The 16,755-nt window shown below is 42.6% G+C and overlaps 1 protein-coding gene across 4 annotated transcripts in view; it reads right to left on the bottom strand.

Annotated features, from left to right (window-relative positions):
- The window catches only part of SPTBN1 (spectrin beta, non-erythrocytic 1), a 214,449-nt gene that overhangs the window by 157,833 nt on the left and 39,861 nt on the right, over positions 1 to 16,755 (bottom strand). For 3 of the 4 annotated variants that reach the window (XM_066625923.1, XM_066625951.1, XM_066625942.1), the window contains exon 2: positions 1,192 to 1,391. In XM_066625923.1, coding sequence (XP_066482020.1) covers positions 1,192 to 1,339 — 148 coding nt within the window. In that variant the 5' untranslated portion in view covers positions 1,340 to 1,391. The remainder of the gene's footprint in view (positions 1 to 1,191; positions 1,392 to 16,755) is intronic. The other variant, XM_066625931.1, reaches the window with a different exon arrangement.

The raw sequence follows: 16,755 nt of genomic DNA, 5'->3' as shown, positions 1-16,755 counted from the left end.
GATCCTCTTCACACATTTGCCCTGTGAGTGCTTCCTGAATGTGCTCACTCCTTCCATTTCTTGGCACACCAGGGCTCTTAAGCTTAATGTGAGAGGACAATTCATCTGAACCATCCCCCTACACATGCTGCTAACATTAAACTAACAGTGGAATCCATGTCTGCTCAGAAGACCCATCGAATTTAATGGGTCATACTTCCAGGTAAATGTGGATCAGATTGCAGCCCAAATATAGCAATAGCACCACAGGGATGGTCAGACGGGATGAGGGGATGGTCAGATGAACTCTACACAATTGAGCTAAAGAGCCCTAGCATGACAGCTCATGGAAATGAGAATGCGTACTCATGGAGCACTCACAGTACAAGCATGCAAAGAGAGAACAATTGCATTATCTTTTAAACCAGAACAGTTACGAACACTCAGAGCAATTTTCAACCTTTTTCATCTCATGGCACACTGATAAGGCAAGAAAATTTTCAGGGCATGTCATCAGATTTTTTTTTTTATAATTAACAATGCACACCATACTACTAGTGGGGGGGGGAGCTCACTTCCCAATGGACCTACCAATAAATTATCCTCCTCCAAACTCCTGTGGCACTCCGACAGACTCTTTGTGACATACCAATGTGCCACAGCACACCAGTTGAAAATCACAGCTCTATAACCTGTACTGCATTGTGCCATTCCTGAAACAGGCTTTTAAAAAGAATGATAAAGTAAGAATTTGTATACAAGTTCCTTAAAGAAGACAAAGAGATGACTGAAATGTCAACGCGAGTAGACTCGCGTTTACTCACACTATATTAGTTTCAGATGTAACATCAAATCTGATGTTTCACATCCTGGTTTGAGGGCTAATCCCAAACCATGATTTGTCAGTTGAGAAGTTGTGACAAATTAGAGCTTAGCTTTTAAAACCGTAATATCTGAATTGACCCAATATACACAACAATTTTGTTTATACTGAGGTAACAGCAAAATCACCTTGTGTCACTATGTAATATTAAACTCTAAAGAATGCTCTTGACAAAAGAATTGGAACTTTGCCTCCCAAAAGTTGTTTCCTGGTGCAGAATGTACAGCACAACCACTCAGTATCTATTGAATCTCAATGTTGTGCTAAGTCTGTACAACACAAACTAATAACTGCACCAGCATCCATTGTAGAAGTAGTGAAATTCCTACCTGCTAAGGCTTTGATGCGAGACCTCTCAAACAGTCGTGCAGAGCTGTTCTCATTGTCCCAGTCATCAACATCCCAACGGTTGTTAACATCACTGTATTGCTGCTGGATTTCAATATTGTCATAGTCTGTTGCTACTGTTGTCGTCATCTTGAATCTTCTTAAGCTAGCTTTGGCATCAGCTACTCCTTAGGAAGTTCTTCTTTAAGGAAAAGGGGGAGAGATGATTTTTGATTACTACAAATAGACAATCTAGGAATACAAAAATAAAATCTGAGAATACAAAAATAACAAAGCTTAGGTTTCGTTTTAGTATTCCCTATTCCTTCACTTACTAAGCCTGAACTCTGGATCACCAGAAAGGTTAGTAAGGCTTTTTGTTCAGGCTGGGACTTTGCTTGGGCAATGATACATCTACCCTGGCTCTTGGGTTGTTCTCTGGTTTTGTCCTCTTGGCTGTGACCATTGGTTTGACTGCTAGTTCCTTTCCACCTCCTACTTTACAGCCATGTATAGCCAAGCTCTGCCATTCTATCTAGCAACTTCCTTAGCTCCTCACAGGCATCTTTCCTCACCCCACAAGAGTTTCCCAGCAATATTGCTCAACTCTTCCCTCCCATGCAAATCATCCAAGCTGAAAAGAGCCCCTTATAAGGCACAGTTCCAGCCTGTTTTGCCAAACCAACTACAAGCATAGCTCTCAAACTAGTCCTCTCTGACAGTATGGTGTACTCTCAGTATAATTTTCTGCCTCTATAACTGCATCTGCTTTGAGTTCCAAGAGGCACCCTGAATTTCTGCATTCCAATGGAAGAAAGGATGACTTGAGGGTGGTGGAAGTCCTTGCAAATCAAGCTACTCCTTCAACTGAGCACTGTCCATTCAGCATCCAGGGTACCCACCCACAACAAATTTGCAAGAGGGGGGTCTACATAAAAGCCAAAACATTGTTCTCCTAAAACTGCACAGATCTAGAAAAAGCAGCCTTATATAACTTTAGCATGTAAAGCAGTTTCCAAGCTCTTTACACATATAAGTGGATAAGCTCTTTATACAGAAGAGCAGAAAAGAAAGCCTTCAGATTCCTTCTAGATTTTTCATAGAAATGTTGCACTACTATACACATGAGAAATGCACAAACTAGACAGAGCAGCCTGGAATTTGAATATGTCACCTGACATTTTTAAAGAGCCAACCCACCATGTTAAATACAGATTGGACAAGGAAACTGTGGCCAAATTAAAACATCTAGTAGAATGAGGTGGGAATTATGCAATAGAATCTTGCAGAGCTAGAATGCTCTGGACTACTTCAAACAGTGTCTGTGGGATCACATATTTTAATGTTACTGAATATTTCTGAATCATTTATCCAAAAAAAAAAACCTCTCCCAACTTCCTACAAGTAGAAAAAAAGAACGTGGACCAGAACGAGCTAGAACCTTTCTCCATGATATGGTTACTTCTGCAAGGATTTACAAGGAATTTTTAACCCATGGTAGCATTAAAAATATTGCAGACACCCCAACCTGCTGTCTGAAGTGATACTGGCCAATCTAGTACTTCAGGATTCCACCACCACATTTTGGTACATCTATACATCTGGCCTGTGTCAAGGATTGCCTTCTCTACTTGCTATTATCATGCAGCAGATTCCAAAAGGTACCATGGCCAGACAGGCAATACTTAAAAACTGCAGACAATAACAACACAGAAAACAAAATTTCCTTGGACAATTAAGTGGTGAAGTACAAACAGCAGTAGCCAGCATTCCTCTTTGGATTGTCGGTCGTCCTGGGTGTCTTTTTTCCAGACAGTCCAGAAATTCACATTCATGTCCTGATGAAAAGGCCATCCCTTTCAGAACAGAGAAATGGTCTGATTTATTTTAATATGTACCAGAAAGTGGGGAAAGGCACCAAGAAAATTTAAAGCTATGACACTTTTTAAGTGTAGAACTCCCTCTCAAAATAAGGATAAGACTTCTCTCTCATCCTTGAAATTCTGCCTCAACATACCTCTTCCCTGCAGTCTTTGGCTCAACCCCCTAACTGAGTAATCAGAACCAAGTCCCATGAGTTACTACCTGTAGCAAAACACTGTGACCCTCAGGTTCTGCCACAGCCTGGGACTGCCTCTAGTTGCTGTTTGCCCAGGCAGGCAACACCCTGGGCTAAGCCAGCCATTGGCCAGGCCCAACATCAAGAGCCAGCTCCCTACACCTAGGAATGACAGATAGCTGCCTTTCATTCCAGCATCTCAGTTTTCCTCAGCTTGTCCCCAGCATTATCTGTCAGTTCAGAATAATGAGAGATGCGTCCTGAGTGCTGGTATTTGAAAACTGGCAAGCCTCCAAATGCAGTCCAAACTCTTTCACTTGCTCTGGCTAACCGATGCCACCTACTGACAAATGACATGGGTTTGTTTACACAAGAACCATACAGTGAAACATTTTTCACTGAGCAAGCTGTAGAAGAAACAAAAAATAGACTCAGCTGAGATGCTGTTGGAATCCATTTTTTCCAAGTCTGGATTCTTAAGCATTAAAAAATAAAATGTGCATCTCTGCAAATGTATTTTCATCTCTCTTGCTTTTTAGGGGTAGTTTTTTTCCCCCCTGTCTGCTGAATTTACAGAGAACAATTGGCTTGGGATAAAACTAATTTCATTCTGCCTATCAGATTTTCCACTTGCATTTACTTATAAAGCAAACCCATTTTATGTAACTCAGAGGTGGTCAGATCTTATTAGATTATTATTAACATTCCAGCTCATTTGAGCTGGATTTGGGAACTGTTTTGTACAAAGGTAACAGGATGAAGCACCTTCTTCTTAGCAACACATTTCAAAACGAAGGCTGGCTTATTTCACTCTTCGGGAGTGACATTTTCACTGGGAAGGCACCTGACCTCAGCCTCTTTGGCCTGCTTTCTGTTATTTGGCTGATAAACAGAAGGACACAATGGGAGAGGATTAGGCAACTGTGATTAAACCACCTGATAACAAGGTTGCTAGAGCAACACCTGCAATTTCATGAACATGTTGCTAAGAGTCTGGTGCTCTAAGCAGATTGATTCAGCAGGGCTTCTTTTGACTTGATAAGTTCTTGGAGAAGGCATTTACACTGGTTAAAAACCAGGCTTCTTATCCACTGAGCTTGCTCTTTACAAGTCTGGCATGAATCATGCAATTTGAGATCAAGGGATTACCATTATTGCTCTTGTTATTATGGTGATTATTACTATGACACTGATGAACATGGCATCTTAGAGTTACATAGGCAACATACACAGGTCCCTGCTCCCTTATGATCTCAAAGAGACACCGGGGAAAGGAAAAGAGAAAGGAGGGAGACATGTTTAAAGAGGCCATTCAGGTCCACAAATAGGAGCAAGCAAGGCAGAATCAGCAGAGTTGTTAAAGGAAGCAAGAGACCATCAGTTGACTGAGAATACCTTCAGCTTTTTTTTTTGTGCTTAGCTTTATTGATGTAGCCTTTTTGAACATTTTACATGGAAAGGCAGGCTATAAATAAATAAATAAATAAATAAATAAATAAATAAATAGAGGATGGAAAGCTGCCTTCTGGTGAGGCAGCCCACTGGTCCACCGATGTCAGTATTTGTCTGGACACTGACTAACTGGCAATTGATCTCAGGGTTTGGGTTGGAGGGGGAGGAAGTTTTTGCCAGCCCATGCCAGAGATTGGACCTGCAACCTTCTGCATACAAAACAAGTGCTCTACCACTGAGCTACAGCCCCTCCCCAAATATATTACATCCTACAGTTTTGCATTGCTTCCATGGAATCAGAGCAAACAGTCATCCCACATACATGGCACTCTCTAGGGGAACAATATGTGCTGGCATCCTGTGATAAATATTTGTACAAAAGTACTTTTGTACAAAAGTAAAACAGGAGGTCTATATGCAGTTACTTTTTTCTTTTGCTCAGGATCCAGCCTGATGATTTCAGCAAGTGTTTTGTGAAGGCAGAGCTGTTTGACCAACCACAAAGTCAGCACAGAGCAGGAAATAGTCGTATTGTCTGTGCTTACAGCAGCACTGTCCAGCTGAGTGGACAGAGCTTGTTTAAAAAGCTTGGAAGAAATACACACCATGGCTAAGGGTGTTAAGCACATCTAGGCCACTTTCTAAATGTGCAAAAAGGAGTGGGGGGGAGAGTCACTTATTCCCTTTAACTATATACTATATGTTAGTTATATACTACACTTATATAGTTGGAGGACTCAGGGCACAATCCTGAACACTGCACGCCAGCTTACTGCCGGCTTGCACTGTCACAGGCACATTTGTAGGCCCCAGTGCTGGGCAAGCACCGGTGGTAGGCCAGCGCTGGGCTACAGCCGGGAGCAAAGTTCCACTGGATCCAGAGCCTCCATGTTGGGCTCACCACCTGACATGGAGGCTCTTGATTCATTGCCGAACTTTTGGTTGGCAGTGAATCGAGTAGCCCCATTGTGGGGCTACTCGCTTTACCCGGGGGGAAGGGGACAAAAGTCTCCTTCTCCCGAGGAGCTGCTGATGGCTGCCCAGAGCGCACAGGATGCGGTGGCAACCATTTTTGGTGCCACTGCAGCCCTGGGCAGCTCGAGATTGGGCTGTCAAAGAGGCAGAAACACATTCTTCTTTTTCCCCCATGTGACCTTGTATGCTCAGTCCTGTGCAACACCACCTCTTTTCACTTCTTTCACTTTTGTACAAAAAACACCTTTCCCATTAAGATCTTGTCCCAACCCCTAGTCCCCATACCCCATTGTAAGGAAGCCTAACTACTTAAAACAGAAATGAATGCACCTTCTGATTTTTGATTCACAGAATCAAGATGTAGGAATGGCCACTACTTTACTAGGCTTTTAAAATAGATGAGACAAATTCACAGATATCTATCAGCTATGGTGGCTAATAGAGCCTCCATCTTCAGTGGCAGTATGCTAGATGCCGGGGACAAATAGGTTTTCAATACCAAGCTGATGCGTCATTTTTCAAGAGGCTTTGGGTTGCCCCATTACCATTTTTTCCTCTTTGTTCTGTTGCTCTAATTAACGTAACTACTCATTCATTTTCACCAGTTTTTTTTTTACAATAGTGTACATTTCAATGTGATTTTATATTATTTTTAACATATTTGATCAAAATCTTGAAGAATTTTTATTGAATGGCAAATAATAATGAGTGCAATTTTACACCCTCTTCAAACTCATACTCTCAATGTAAGGCTCAGTACTGAGCCAGTTCAGTCATTTGCCTGTGGCCAACACAGCATTGATCAAACATTACACTGTGATATTTGGTAACCTTAACCAGAGAAAGTTCATGAGTAAGTGGCTCCCAAACGCATATACTTCAAAGCACACTGTGAATATTGAAAGGGTCTCCTTTCTCTTGGCATCCTCTTCAAAACAAAGTACAGGAGAGAGAGTAAATAGTTTATATGAAGTGATTGGGAGCAGCCTTTTTTCACAGGGCTCTCAAAGGCAATTTCCAAAAGGCAGGACATATGTATTTACTTTCATAAATAAACCGGATTTTAGTGCATTTATCAGATAAGGAAAAAAAATAAGCAATTTAATCTAAACCATCTGAAGAAAGAATTCCTTTAAATTAAAAACAAAAAAATCAAGACACAAGAAACCGCACCCTCATTGGTTAACTCGGGTGAATCAAGCAGTTGGTGTTTAAATAGGAAAAGGATATTGTTGCTGTAATCCAGTCTCAACCACATCTGGATTCACTTCACAATGCTCATACTATCTTGACAGAATAATATTTGCTTTAAGGAGTTATTATTCCTTTATAAAATATCCACTAGTCAGTTTCAGGTTACTAGCAGAGCCAGAGGATTATCAAGGGGTGTTCAGAGCCTGTGCAGCAGCCAACTAGCTGCTGAGTGGAAATCCCAAAAGGCTCATTTCTATGCAAAAGACCTGCTCTGATGAATCTGGTGCTCTGCCAATTATACTTCCTTGATGGTTTACAAATAAATAAATTAGCTGCATTGGAAGGGCCAGCAGATGTTCCCATCTACTCACAGGCAGCAAGAGCATTCATGACCAAGCCTGTTGGGAGTTCATCTTCTAGCCAGTCATCTTCAACTTGTCAAGGGCCAGGGCCCATCTCAAACCCCAAGCTATAACATGGAACCCATTTTAAAGAGCTCAGTAGGTGACAGAGGTGGACAACTGACCAGCCATCATTCCTCTTCTTTTCCACCCAATGGCGGCCAATCACCATACACAGTTACTATGTTGCCTAGGTCCGTTTGTCCTTCCAGCTCAACTGGAAAGAGAAGAGCGGCAGCGAGTGGCATGGCAATAGCATTTACAGAATTTTGAAAGGTCAAAGAAGAGAAAAAGGGAATCCTGGAACCAGGTAGGGAGCAGATAGGAGCCAGAAGACCCACTGAAGATTGGGGGGCTTGGCCAAACCAACCCCTCCAAAGTCAACATTTGTGGTAGGAGTCATCTCATCTAAGGCTCCTAGGCCTGACTACAGTTCCAGCTGTGCAGACCTGGGCCTCCAAACAAAATGGCAGCAACAGCATGACTAGAAAAATGGTTGCCTCTTCACTTAATGCCCATTACAACATGCTGTGTAGTCGCATATTTGAAAATAACCCCTTTCACAGTTTGCCATGGGAATCATTCAGCCAGTTTGTGCTTGTAAGAATATTTAGATGGACAGGCTGTTGTGAGCTAAGTTGTGTGCCTGAAATGGAGCATCCTAATACATGTCAAGGCAATCCAGCAACCTACCGTGTCCTTTGCACACTTACTCAGGAGTAAGTCCCCTTGAACTCAATGGGACTTTCTTCTGAGTACACATGGACAGGAGTGTGTGGTCAGGTCATCATTTCTAAATGTGGGTCTGGCACTCAGGAGAAAGGAAAAAATTGAGAAAGAAACAGCCCTTCAATTGGAACAACAACAAATGATTTTGTTGAGGAATGTCCAATTGCAGAAAACCATGGTAGAAAAAGGATTTTTAAAGATGGGATAAGTTTTCTTTAAGCCATAGGTTCTGCTCCCTGCAGTCTGATCAAATTCCTAGGAATTTCTGATCTGGTAACTATTACCTCTTTCCTGTAGGGACCCTGTCAAACAAATAGGCCAGGAATTTCTGTACTTGAAGCAGATCTGCTCCCCCTCCTGAATTCTCACCCTCTTTCCACCCTAATCTTGAATGAGATTTTCTTCCAATTTTCTTTTTGATGGTGAGCAAAATGGACAGCTAGTTGTGAGGCTAAATTAATCATGAAAAATGGGCTTATAGAAGACAGAAGCAATCCACACAAGGGTCAGAGGGCATGATTGCAATCAAAACCCAAGTCAATATTAAATGCTACATTTTAGTACTGGTGACTGCTGTGGGCAGTTCACCCAGAAACCCTTTAGCCTCTATATGAACAATGGAATAACGGGAACCATAAAGTTAATTTAAACATAGGTTTGCCAGGCCACCACCCTGAGAGGGACGCAGTATTTTTAAGAATAGTACAGCATGAAGAACCTGTTACAGTTTTGCCTATCACAGAGATGTAGTAATGAGGAAAAACCACACCTGGCTACCATACAGAAACAAGGTTCTAGATCTCATGATTAGCATGATATGCATAAAAGGTATACCAGGCTTCATCTTCTCCTTTGGGCAGGAGGTCTGGTCTAGAGGGTAGAGTCTCCATTTGCCTGAAGATAACATCCACAAGGTCGCCAGTTCGAGGCCACCGGCATCGTGCAACCTTGAAGCAGCTGACAAGCTGAAGCCGAGCTATTCCATCTGCGTGGGAGGATGGAGGCCAGAATGTGAAACCAGATCAGAGTGAAACACCTGGACTGTTGTGGTTCTTGAAAGACAGAACCTTCTTTCAATTGTAAAAATCCCTACGGGGATTTAATCAGCCTGCCTATGTAAACCGCCTTGAATAAAGTCTTGAATAAAGACCAAGAAAGGCGGTATATAAATACCTGTTGTTGTTGTTGTTGTTGTTATAATATTTGCCAGGAGATTCACAGCCTAATCCTAAAGCAGGCAGCACCGCCAGGAGCAGCAGCATCAAAAGGGCTACCGCTGCATCCAGCGACACTGCCAAGGCCAATGGAGGTCTCCTTAGGGGAAGCCCCAAGCCCCACAATGGGGCTTCTCAAATCTGCGCTGGCTTTTTTACAGACTTGAGAGATGGAGTTCATCTGCTCTGGAGGTGCAAAAGGACAAGACCAATGGCTGAATCATTATTTCATTTTCAAGTTTGCACATGGGTCATTTCAGTGCCAGTCACACTCTGAGCTCCATTTTGACATGACAGCTGTCTTTACCATAAAAGTGTACAGAGCTATATGAATAAAAATTAATGAGGAAAATAAATTCAGTGCCTTTAGCAGGGATTTCCTGGCTCCCTTGCCTCCGTTAAAAATAACCACCTAGCTTTGGTTTTAAGGATAGCACCATTTAAAACATGCAAATAGCTAATTACTTAAATTAACCTTAATTAACTAATTAAGGACCTAATTCTATCCAACTTTTCAATACCGATGTAACTGCAATGCAGCCCTGAGGTAAGGGAACAAAAATTCCCTTACCTTGAGGAGGCCTCCATTACTACCCCCTCCACCACAGGATGCAGTGTGTGTGCCCTGTTGGCGTGACAGCATCAATGCTGGAAAGTTAGATAGGATTGGGCCCTAAGTCCAAGTAAATCAGGCAACTGTTACATTAACAAGTGCTCACATCCTCTGGGAAGGGGTGAAAAGTCTAAACAAGTAGTTTGACAGAAACATTACGAAAGTGAGTTTGGACCCTAGACCTTCCTGAGTGATTCAATTGCACCTCCCTTTCCATCCTTTAATGAGAAGATTGACATACCTGTTTATGACTTCTGTATACTGCAGACCATAGATCCTGATTTGGACATTTCAAGAGGCCATGGTTTGCTGGACTGTCAAGGGATCTGTGGCATCACTAGGGTTTGGCCACCTGGTGCAGGAGGCCTGCGCATGATCTCAATGATGGACCTCCTCCCATGCAGTGGGTGGGGCAACACCCCAGGTAGTGGGCACGCTAATGTACCATCACCCCTCTCCCGTTGGGTTTTTTGTTATAATGTTTTATAGAATAGAGATATTTCAACACGGTTTGCGTCATTGCATTCTGCATGAAATTACGCATTGATTGATGTATAACATGATGGTTTTATTTGAAAATATCAAAATTTTAAAAGTTTTGGCAAGTAGCAGTGTCACTCCCATGTGCATCACCCAGTGCGGCCCACACCCCCTAGTGACGCCACTGCAAGGGAGCACTGAAGTCTGCACACCCTCTCCTCAAGCACACACTATGCATGCTCATTTGTGACGTAGAAATCTTGGGTACTTAAACCACAGCTCCATCTGGCTTCTACCTCTTAACAGTGGCTTCTTAACAGTGATTTGCATACCAAGATGAGAAGCCAGGATCTGACATTTAAAATTCAGATCCCAGGTTCCAATGACATGAAGAACTGTAGCTTAATTAATCTGGATGCTTGTGTCACAGCACCACACCAAGGTGAGGAGGAAAAGGAGAGCATGAAGTTGGTGCTCCTTATGCTTGCATTCTTCTGACCACCTGAACTGGGCCAGTGTTGACACTGGATGATGGTGGCTCTCAGGTCTTTTCTTGGAACAGGGATCCTTTTCACATCTCTGCTTCATGGGATCCTTTTTGCTGGAGATGCTGAGAACTACACCCAGGACTCTCTCCATTTACCATGGAGCTATTGTCCAGTCTTGAAAGGGAATTCAAGGGATCTTCTAATTTCTTCTCAGTCCTTTGCATGTGACACTAAGTGGGAAAGATGTTTCAGATATAGCCTCTTATGCTCTAACCCAGGGGTATCCAAACATTTTGGCAGGAGGGCCACATCATCTCTCTGACACTGTGCCAGGGACCAAGAAAAAAAGAATTAATTTACATTTAAAATTTAAATAAATTTACAAAAAAGAATTTATTAGAGATGGAACTTATATGAATGAATGAAGGTCTTGCAGTAGCTCAAGGTCTATAAAAGACCTTCCACAAAGCAAGGTCAGCCTTTTCTTTGCTGCCACTGCTGCATAACAGATGTGAAAGAGCAAGTAGTGGAAGGAGCCCTTGTCTCACAGCTCTGGTGAGAGGTCGAACAGTCGTCCTCATGCTGAGAGCAGTTGCAACGGGCCAGCACGGGCTCCAGCAAGTCTCTGGCGGGCCAGAGGCTCATTGGAGACTGGGGGTTCCCCAAGGGCCTGATTGGGAACCCCCAAGAGCTGCAAGTGGCCCCCGGGCCAGGGTTTGGGCACCCCTGCTCTAACCCCAAAAATCTCTCTAGAAACGGAGGAGGTCAGGCGAAATGAAACACATTGGCTCTGTTTGCTCCTCCAGCAGGTCTTAATGGATTCCAGCTGCCCCCCATTCCTTTCTGCATGCCTCACATTTTTTTCTAGCCAACTCCCAACAAGGCTATCAGAAACTGCTCTCCCTCTTCCATCTTTATTGCTGTAGAGATAAAGCAGGTGCTACCAGTTAAAGATGTAGGGGAAAATGTAGCTCCATTGCCTTTCTTATTAAGTGCACAGCTCTAAGTTTTCAGTGCCTTCACCCACCAATATAGTGGGCAAGACTGGAAGATTTAAGGCTTAAATAACTGGGTTGCATTTTAATGACCAAGGAAGTTGTTTTGGTGTCTTCTAGATGCTTGCAACCCAGGCGTGCATTGTACAGTGCTGGCCTTTTTTGGCTTCTACTTTTTCTTGTCATTTTGCTTTAGTGCTAAATCATACAACTAAAAGTGTCAGAATCTGATGGATTCAACAAATGAACAACTGTTATTTCTTCATGGGCACACACACAGATGGACACACAAACACAAAAACAGGTCTTCACTTGAGAATGCACTTTTATTGCAAAACTATCACATTTCCACAGCCCTGGAATCTGCCATATTTTTCGGTTCAGAAAATGTGATTTCTCCCATCAAATGTAATCAGCGTTAATGCACTTGCCATATGAATCGTAGCTGGGATTGTGCTTGTGGAAGAATGCAGATGAAGAACACAATTCCCTCCCACCCTGCTAATGATGGCTAATACCATTTTGTGCATGAGTTTGCTTTTTGAAAGCTAGATACAAGGGGCACAGAGGTTTTGGCTGGCAAAGCCTGCAGACTAGATTGGTCTTGATCTGAAGCAACACAGCTGTTTTAAAATTCTTACTACGATGTACCAATGGAGCTTCCAAGTTCAGGGGCACTATATTTTTTAAAACCAGAAACATGAACAAAGAAGGAATGGATCTTCTTCTTATTAGACCCTGCTAGTGAATTCCCAGAAGCCTCTAGACACAATTAGAAACAACGTAAAACAGATCTTGGTCAAATGCAGCCAGGCTATTTTTCTCGCTGAGATATCCTACAGCACTATTGAGATTTGGTTGTGGATATCTGTGTTCCAGGAATATCTTCCATTCACCAATGCAGTTTTAACTGCTGGAGATAGTTGCGGTAGTGTTTGGTTTGTACATCTGCTCCTGACAGAGGTAGTATATCATCAGTATTAGATGTATAGTCAAAGGTGGTTGTGTATACATGCTCTGTGGAGTCAAATTTATTCAGACTTTAGCAAACTCCAGCCTGGATTGTGTTTCACATATGACTAGTCTGTCTGTCTGTCAGGCTGCCTTCTTCAGTCAGTCAATCCTCATTCCCCTTTTTAAACAAAGCATACAAGCAAATACAAGAAAGATTAAATATTCTTTAAAACCACTAGGGACTACTTCCCTTGATACTTTCCTAGGTGCTTGTAGCAAACAGAGTTATTTTTCAACAAAGACCTTTTGCTTAACAAAAAGATGAAGTGGATTTTGAGGCTTATTTTGGAAGGGTTTGGTGATGTGACCTCTTGTTACACTGTACACTTTTAAATTCTCTTATAAAATTTAGCCCTTTAAAAAATAAACATACTCCCCATATTCCATCCAAAGCTATCTTTTGCAGAAATGTGATAAGCCTGAAGAAACAAAAGTAATGTTCATGGAGTCATTACACCATGGTCAGAATGTCCAGAAAAATTGAGACAGACAGACAGGGGGAGGGAGGTAAATAAATAAATCTTTAAATAAATAAATCTAGGGCTTTTCAACATAGTTCCAACTGTCAAGTTTGGTTAAAAAGTTATGTAATAAAGATTAGAGAAAAACCACTTGATTATAAATTGTATGGAGCCATAAGACTGAACTCTACATCAACTGAAAAGGGCAAATGCATTTCTAAAATGCAAAATATCTATTATTAACTCTGATCTGAAGAGAGGGTATTGGGGCCGGGTGGGGGGGAAACACTGAGTTTGTAAAAAATGTATTCCTTCTGGGAGCTGCATTGCATTGTATCTTCCACAAACACACTTGGAGTTAGCCAAAATGTCTATTTGTGCTGGCTGACATCCAAGGTTTTATTATTATGTACAATTAGTTCATAGTGAGAAATGTGAGCTAAGAAGAAAAATACACCCATAGAGGTTTTGTAATTGGGGACATATGTTTCGATTTTTGAAGTTCTATCAGCCAGCCAGGATACAATGTATCATTTTGATCACCTGTTTGCATTTTAAGGTTTTAAAAAAAAAAGTTAGCTATGCCTGCTATGCTTGCAGAATATTCCACACTGTCTTATTTAATAAATAAATAACTTTTGTTTGCCTTCTCTTTTTTGCAGACCTGATCCTCACATTAGACTTCAAATTCCAAAACCGTGGCACAGATTCCTCTTTAATTATGTGAACATATAAAACATTCAAGAAAGAGTCATGCGTCAGAGAAATTCTTTTTCAAAAAGCCAATTATTTCAGCAAATATCCTTCCTGCCCCTTCAGTATTATTTTCCTGGCCAAATGTCATTGAGGAAATGTTGGTGAGGGACATACTCACGGAATTGTTCCTACATTTTCAGGGTTAGAGAAACAACAACAACTAGCAATTCTTCTTTTGTTCTGTCTCATTTTAGGGATATCTGGATACTGTAGAATAAATTCCTTGATTTAACTGAGAAGTTTCTTGGGGACACACAGACACACTTCTATTCATACACCAGCTTTAGCTACAAGTTACTTTTGAAAGCTAGCTCAAAAGTCATCACCACATTTCAGATAGTTTACGTACAGAGGAAGGAAACACATTGCATAGCATAGCAGCTGCAAAAAAAAAAATGCTCCCCAGCCACTTCTCACTCTTCAAACAATGGCAACAAGGGTTTCAAGTAACTGAATTCACAGAGCCTTTGTCAGTATTTGCAGAGGCTGTGTACAAGTGCATGCATGCAACAGTTTTGTTTATTATTGTGATTATGAAAGAGCATTCCAGGGAACCTAAATGCAAACATTAGCAATGGCAGACAACCTCCCCGCTCTGCTCCCCAATTTCTTCCAGTGAGGTGTAGCTGCAGGAGAGTACAGCAGTTAGCTTCACTTATTAATTAGTATCTTATCTGTTTGCACAGAGATGCACTAGGTAGCTTACAATAATAGAAAATAAGAGTTGGGTGTGTTCTAAGATGCATTGAAAGTTGAGACCCAACAGGACAATGCCGTGCCTCGCACTAACTCAACGTGTGCTCTGCAATGTGCCCCAGAATCCTTTGCATTGAACTTCATGGCCAAGGATTTCATGGCCAATAATCCCCTGAAGCAATGATTTCACCAATCTGGAAGACCCTAAGTTGTAAAAAGTATGAAAATGTTTTCTCCCATCCACCCTACATCCCATTCTCTGCCCTTCCCCACAGCCACACAGTCTGAAAAAACACTGAACCTACAGAGATTACCATGTTGTCACAAATTCTATCACATCTTTTAACCATAAAACAGCAGCTTAAGGATAGTAAATACTCCTTACCACTTGGTCAGATGATGTAGAGCAGGGGACTTTCAGCTGCCAGGACAACTACACTGAGGGCCCAATCCTATTCAACTTTCCAGTGCAGATGTAGCCATGCCAACAGGATGTGTGCTGCATCCTTCAGTGTGGGGGGACGACGGACGGACACTGACATACACCTCTGCAAGGTAAGGGAACATTTGTTCTCTTACTTCAGGGCTGCATTACAGTTGCATTGGTGTTAGTAAATTGGATTGGGCTCTCAGTTTTGTTCTTAGGGTGAGCCGGAGCAAGTCAGTTACAGAACATAATACTGTATATCAATTTTGTACATAACTTGCAAGAATTTTCCCAATAGGAAAAAAACTTGCCACTGCACAACTGCTTGCTGTATCTCTCTTCTTCAGCTGGGCTGTCAGGAAGACCCCAGTCCCCTAGTCACTGCTTCATCCAACAGGAGAAAAACAGTGTGTGGTGGGAGCAGGGGTGAAGGTAGAAGAGGAAGGAGAATTAGGAACATGCATTTCCGATGCCCCTGGGCTGGTCAAAATGTGTTTGTGGAGCAGATCACTGTGGCCCATGGGCTGTAGTGTGGGGACCCCGATATAGTCGGCCAAGTTTCACTAGCAGCTAGAGTGAGAGAAATCACCTCAGGTTAGTTTGATAATTTGCCAGTATTTTCTGGCACTTTATAATTCAGTGGGTATTTACCAAACATATGGAATGAACTCTCAATAGCATAATAGCAAAATACTGGCAAATTATCAAACTAACCACATCAGAAAATCCTAACTGTGCCTTATGCTGGCCCATGTCCCTTGGGCCAGCATAGGAGAGTCATAAACATGCCGTAAAGCAAGTTTGCGCCTCCATAGGAGGAAGCCGCGTCAGCGCATGTAGATGTGCCGACGCACGGAGGGTGCCAAAAGCCTTTGAGGCGGCTTCCTTGCCAATGCTTATGTCAGCGCGCCTGCGCCAACACAAGCAGCAACGGTAGGTGGGGGGCAGGTGGGGAGGAGATGGGAGGGGGCGTTTCTGGGTGGGGGGAGGGCGGGTAATGGGCAGCCCCGGGGGCTTGCACGTGGGGAGCTGGGGGCGGAGCTGGGGGCGGAACCCCCATCCCCGGGGAGAATGGAACAGCTTGTAGCTGCTCCAGTCTCCTCAGACTTGCACTACCTCTAGAGGTGGTGCAGGTCCGGGGAGACCCATGGGCACAAACAGCCCTTACCCAGGGGTAAGGGGAAGAGTTTCCCCTTGCCCCTGGTTGAGCTGCTACAGCCAACGAACCTGCGTTGGATGCAGCACAAGCCTCTTGGCTTGCCTGCTCCAGCGCAGGTTTGGATTGCGCCCTTAGTGTATGTATTTTGCATGGTTTTTGTGTGTAATATGCTCTTGATAGCATAATTTTGTATGGTTCAAGATTTTTATAAGTCTTGACAGCCTGAAGAATAACCAGCCATAGGCTCTCTTTTTCACATTAAAGGCCTTTGAATTGTAATATTACCTCAGCCCTTTTTATCTTAAGGAGATTTGAGTTTTAATTTGACACCTTGGGCCTTGTTTTCACGGAGGTGTTTATCCTGTGTCTGGGCTATACCACTTCAGACAGCATTTAGCAGGACTTGTTGCTCTTCCATACACACCAAAAAAAACCCTCCGCAGAGAAAGGGGT

This window comes from Tiliqua scincoides, chromosome 1, assembly GCF_035046505.1.
Source record: "Tiliqua scincoides isolate rTilSci1 chromosome 1, rTilSci1.hap2, whole genome shotgun sequence".
In the NCBI taxonomy this organism is placed as follows: Eukaryota; Metazoa; Chordata; class Lepidosauria; order Squamata; family Scincidae; genus Tiliqua; species Tiliqua scincoides.
Note: the sequence above shows the minus strand (reverse complement) of the source record. Positions and strands in the feature narration are given on the sequence as shown.